Genomic DNA, 6,000 nt, shown 5'->3' with positions numbered 1-6,000 from the left:
TCCTATCTTGTTCAAGTTATTTTTCCCCCTGATATGGAGTCAAACTTAATCCTAATTGATATGCCACTTTGGAAATGGGACACCTGGGGTACTGAAGTAAAGTATCTTGCCTTATGTTACAAAAATAATAAGAGGCAGAGATTTTAACTCACACATTCTTACTCCGGAGCCCACATTACCCCTATAGTACATTCCATAGGAAATGGAACAGGTTTGATATAGGGAAATAACAAAAGTGTGTTCTCTTCACTGGTATTGGTTGTCAGTTGCCATGGGAACAGGGCACTCCATTCACAAGGTAGTCCTCTTCAACTGAGGCAATTCTGAAGAAGGCTGATAACTGAAGGCTCTCTGTTGGCAGTACTCCAGCAGTTGGGGGAATAAGTCCTTTATGCCTGAAAAGGGATATGGGTTGTGCATCAGAGCATCCACCTTCCATGCATGACATCATACCCCCTCCTGTGCCTGTGGACAAATTACTAATTGGTCATAGCATTCTTCCTCACCTAGCCCAGATATACTTTCTTAAGTTTTTTTTTTTTAATACAGTAATTCAGGCATTGTTACTAATTAACTGGAGTTAACACATAGCCTAGTAGCCCTTTTCTCCTAGCTGTCCAGAACCTGGTTGATTGGGGGGTATAAAAGCCTGGACCCCTCTGACTCAGGACAACTCTGAAGGGCCACCCCAACTTCAGACTCCAGATAGAACTGGCTGAGGCTTTTGCTGAGACTGCATAACATTCCAACTCTCCCTCTGCCAAGACTGTTTTCCTCCTACTATGAATCTCCATCTCAGAGTCTGTTTCCTGGGGAACCCAACCTGCAACAATGTCTTTCTTCACTTATTAACTGTTCTTAATTGGAAGGAAGATACATCTCAAGAATAAGAAAACTCAGTTGTAGCTAACATTATTTGTTTTGGTCTCCCCAAAATTCTTTCTGTTTTCGGTAGACTGACCACTGGCCACATGGAGTGTCTTATGCTGGGCAAATCATAATACCTTACCCCCCTGGCTACAGTGATGGATATAAGTGGTGTGCAATGATCAGGCTGGACAACCAGAATCCTTCCCTGGTAAATTTTGTACTGAAAGCCAGACCTCCGTTCTTCTCAGATCAAGGAACTAGCAGGAGGTGACCCTGGGAATGCTGGGGTCATATTTCTTATCTGCAAAGAAAAGCACCATCTGAAAAAAGAAGGAATAAAGGCAAGCACAGGGGAGAAACAGAAAGACTGAGTCCTGGAAGCATTGAGTCCCCTGTAGGTACCCCAGTTCCTGTTCCTCTTCTAATATTACTGTGAACTATCTTAGTATGCTTTTAAGATAAATATAATTTTTTGCTTAATGCAGTTTTGGCTGGTTTTATTTTTTCCACTTGCAATGGAAAGAACTTGCCTAACACATTTGTGTATTTTATATTTCTATGAGCTGCCACCTTCTCTAACCTAGTCCTACCCAATATCATAAACATTGAGGAATAATGGGGCAACTGGCTGGCTCAGTCGGTAGAGTGTGCAACTCTTGATCTCAGGGTTGTGAGGTCAAGCCCCACATTGGGTGTTGAGATTGCTTAAAAATAAAATGTTAAAAAAAATATTGGGGCATCTGGGTGGCTCAGTTGGTTAAGCATCTAACTCTTGGTTTTGGCTTGCCTTATGATCTCAGTGTCATGAAATTGAGCACTGCCTCAGGCTCCATGCTCTGCATGGGGTCTGCTTGAGATTCTTTACACCCCCCCCCACCTCTCCCATGCTGCCATTCCTGCCTCTCCCTGTTCTCTCTTTCTCTCTCTCTCAAATAAATAAATAAAATCTTAAAAAAAAATAAATATTGAGGAATAAGCTACAAATACAAAATAATCCATTCCTCTGCTCAACTGCAGCACATAAAGTTTTTTTTTAAGATTTATTTATTTATTTTAGAGAGCCCTTGCGCATGTGCAAGAAAGTGAGTGGGGGGAGGGGCAGAGGGAGAGAATCCTCAAGCAGACTCCCCCTGAGTGCAGACCCCATTGTGGGGCTCCATCCCACGACCCATGAGATCATGACCTGAGCTGAAACCAAGAGCCAGACCAGGCACCCCAGAACATAAAATTTTTTGAGTCAACATAAACTGAAGACATATGCCAAATAGTGTTCTGAGCTCAAAAAAGCATCTGGATTGTACAAGAGAAATAAATGATGTGATTTTTGCCCTTAAAGAAAACTCCATTTAAAAACAAAATTCCCGTTATTCAACCTCACTTGCCCCTTTATAGTAGATGCTTACCCCTCAAATAAATCTTTTTTGTCTTTTTAAAATATTTTATTTATTTATTTGAGAGAGAGTGCACATGAGCAGGGGGAGGAGCAGAGGGGGAGGGAGAGGGAGGGAGAGAATCTCTCAAGCAGACTCCCTGCTAAGTGTGGAGCCTGAAGTGGGGCTCCATCCCATGATCCTGAGACCACAACCTAAGCCAAAACCAAGAGTCCAACGCTCAAACAACTAAGCCACCCAGGTGCCCCTACCCCTCAAATAAATCTTAAAACATTCTTTCTCTGTGATTATACTGCCTTTCCAGCTATGTGAACATACTTATGTCTATACTTGATAACCTAAAAGATATCCCCCAAAATAGAAACTGATGATTTAAAATAATTTTATTTTAGAGCAGTTTTAGAAATACAGAAAAAAAGTGAAAATCGTACAGAATTCCCACATACCCCACATCCAATCTCCCCCATTATCAACACCTTATATGAGCATGGTACATTTGTGACAATAAATTAATATATTATTATTAACTGAAGTCCATGTTTTGTTCAGATTTCCTTCCTTTTCCCCTAATGTTCTTTTTTCTGTTCTAGGATCCTATCCAGAATACCATATTACATTTAGTAGTTATGGCTCCTTATGGTTCTTTTGCCTGTGAAAGTTTCTCAGATTTTCCTTGTTTTTGATGACCTTGTCAGTTTGTAGGATTACTGGTCAGGCATTTTGTAGAATGTGCCTCAACTGGAATTTGTGTGATATATTTTCTCACAATTAGACTAGAGTTACGAGTTTTGGGGAGGAAGACCACAGAGTGCTACTCTCATCACATCATATCAAGGATATATACTAATCACATGATTTATCAGTTATTAAAGTTGATCACTTGGCTTAAGGAATTGACTTTTACTTCCATTTGTTTAATGCTTAACCCAGAACTATCTCTAGGAGAGCACTTATACAGTGTCTTGATATGTGGATTGGGATCATTTAGTAGGGAGAATAGCTTGAAGAGGTAACCATCAAAATGGAATAAAAACTTTTTCCCTGGGGGAAGAGTGGAAATAGGATTGGTTTTCAAGATTCAGCCTTGCCACCTGCTAGACATGTAACTTTGGGCAAGTTACTTCTGCATCTGTAAAATGGAATAATGGAATAATAAGCACCAAATAGTTCTTTTAAGCATCTGCTGAAAAAATGTATGTGAATGTGTTTTATACAATATTAAATTTTAACATGTCAGAATCCCATATAAAAATGAAAACATTTTTGAAAGAGTGACATTTTAAGCAGTTAACACTACTTCATAGTTAAATTTTCAACTGCTGGCTACACAAAGCAAGGCCAATATGAAGTTGAGGAAAGGATACATGGGAAGGCTCATTATAGTCAATGATTTCCCATTTTTGCTTTGTTCCCTCTTGCCAAAGTCCACTTGCCATTCAAGACTGGAGCAGATTTCTTTGATCTCATTATTGTTTTTTTAAAGATTTTATGTATTTATTTGAGAGAGTGCACACAAGAGCATGAGCGGGGGGGGGGGGGGGGGGCGCAAAGGGAGAAGCTGACTCCCGGATGAGCAGGGAGCCTGATGTGAGGCTGGATCCCAGCACCCTGGAATCATGACCTGAGCCACCCAGGTGCCCTGATTTCTTTGATCTTATGAAGCCAGAGCAAAAGGCTCAAGTTTGATGTGAACTAAAGATTAATAATTTTGGCGTCACTTGTTTTTCTGTATCTATGAGAGAAATCATCACTTCTTTGAAGGTGCAATAATTCTTCCAGGCTACTCTGGGAACATTAGACAAGTAACTTCATTTTTGAAATGGACAGGAAGCATAGAATAATTATTCAAAGATGACAAGTCTTCCTGCCTCAAAACCATACCACTCTGATTTGAATGAAAATACCAAAGCTTTTTCATTCTTGGGGTTTTATGCTTATGGAAGTTCTTGAACCTGAACTTTGAAAAATAAAGCAACTCCATCTCCTTAAACAGGACAGCCAATAACTTTCAAAACTTTTTATGTCAGGACAAAGGAAATCTGCAGAAAAAACAAAAGAGGTGGGAGCTTTTTCTGCATCATTATGATTAATGCTGAACATATAGCAATGGTTAGCCTGGTGTAATGCAAAACGCAATGAAGTTAGAGTACAGTGATCTGGATCCAAGCCGAACACTGTCTCAAACAAGATATGGGACTTTGAGAAAGTTTCTGGAACACCTTTGTGTCTTGGATTCCTCGCGTGTAAAACTGTGTTGAGAGGGTAACATGAGACTAGGCATGCACAAATAATTTGTAAAAGAGCTGTTATTTCTAACCAGAGTGTGCTAGCTGTCGGTATCAGCATTAATTACCATTCAGAGGGCAGCTTCTGGATTTTCTATTTGGAAGCCTCGCTCAAAGCAAAAGCAGCAGTGAGTTTAAGAACAGAACTCATACATTCTGAAGTTCTTCTCTTTCGTGAAAGCAGTAACCTTGGAAACCAGGCTGGCACCCCCCTTCAGTCATAAAGCTTAGTTTCTCTTCATTTTTCTCTGTAATGTTTCGAGCACCGCTATTTTATGGTCTTTTTTGTTTATTCTCCACATCGTTAGCATGAACAAGAAAATCTCCCTTTACTGAATCAAGTACAAAACCTTCGTAGTCGCCCTTTCTGCCGGAAGCTCACCTACTGTTTTCCCTACAAAGCGGTCGCAGCCGCAGAGGTCCTCAAAGACAAAAACTCTCACGAGGACCAGGGTAGGGCTGGCACTCCCTAAACCCTGGGTCAAGGAAACCGAGAGTGTAAAAACCGAAGGAACTGGAACTCAGGTAGAAGAGCTTACACAAAGCGCCAAAGTTAACACAACACTCTGCCCAATAGCTGTAACACTCGCGAGATAAAAATGCAAAGGACGAGAGAAACTCAATTTCTCGCGAGAAGAGGGGGCATCGGCGGAAACTAGGCAATGGCCCCCTAAGCGACCCGGACTCAGCCAACGGGCGGGGCCAGAGTTAAATCCGCCCCCTTCCGGCACCTTTCCCCGCCCCCCAACCCTGAGGTGTTGGGCCCCGGGTGCGGGCAGCTGGGTTCTCCTGGTTCCACCCGGCTGTGCAGGGTCGTTTTCAAAGCCTTGGGAACGCGCTCTGGCCAGATTTGAGGAGGGGGGGCGGGGAGGGGCCTGCGGCTTGCGGCCCCGCCCCCTTCTCCGGCTCGCCGGCAGGCAGATTGGCCCGCCTTCTCCTTCGGCCGGCCCTGGGGCCGCGTCCCCCAGGCAACTCAGCTTCTGAGGCCTGAGCTTCTGCCCGCAGGTGTCGGCGACGAGGCCCCAGGGCACAGCCTAGTTCGACCCCATGGTGGGTTTTGGAGCTAACCGGCGGGCCGGCCGCCTGCCCTCCTTCGTGTTGGTGGTGCTGCTGGTGGTGATCGCGGTCCTCGCCTTCAACTACTGGAGTATCTCCTCTCGCCACGTCCTGCTTCAGGAGGAGGTGGCGGAGCTGCAGGGCCAGGTCCAGCGCACCGAGGTGGCCCGCGGGCGCCTGGAGAAGCGCAATTCGGACCTCCTGCTGTTGGTGGACTCGCACAAGAAACAGATCGACCAGAAGGAGGCCGACTACGGTCGGCTCAGCAGCCGGCTGCAGGCCAAGGAGGGCTTGGGGAAGAGATGCGAGGATGACAAGGTAAGGACGAGCCCTCTCCTCTCAACCCCCATAGTTTCTTTCAACCCCGGCGTCGCGGGGTTGGCCCGCCGCGTCTGCTC

At 44.2% G+C, this 6,000-nt stretch overlaps 1 protein-coding gene across 2 annotated transcripts in view; it reads left to right on the top strand.

The window, feature by feature from the left end:
• The first annotated feature begins 5,282 nt into the window (after window positions 1–5,282).
• The window catches only part of GOLM2 (golgi membrane protein 2), a 113,231-nt gene continuing 112,513 nt past the window's right edge, over window positions 5,283–6,000 (top strand). Inside the window, exon 1 of one of the 2 annotated variants that reach the window (XM_078079423.1) lies at window positions 5,283–5,920. In XM_078079423.1, coding sequence (XP_077935549.1) covers window positions 5,594–5,920 — 327 coding nt within the window. In that variant the 5' untranslated portion in view covers window positions 5,283–5,593. The remainder of the gene's footprint in view (window positions 5,921–6,000) is intronic. The other variant, XM_078079424.1, reaches the window with a different exon arrangement.

This window comes from Halichoerus grypus, chromosome 8, assembly GCF_964656455.1.
Source record: "Halichoerus grypus chromosome 8, mHalGry1.hap1.1, whole genome shotgun sequence".
Lineage (NCBI taxonomy): Eukaryota > Metazoa > Chordata > Mammalia > Carnivora > Phocidae > Halichoerus > Halichoerus grypus.
This window is presented reverse-complemented; position numbering and strand designations above follow the sequence as displayed.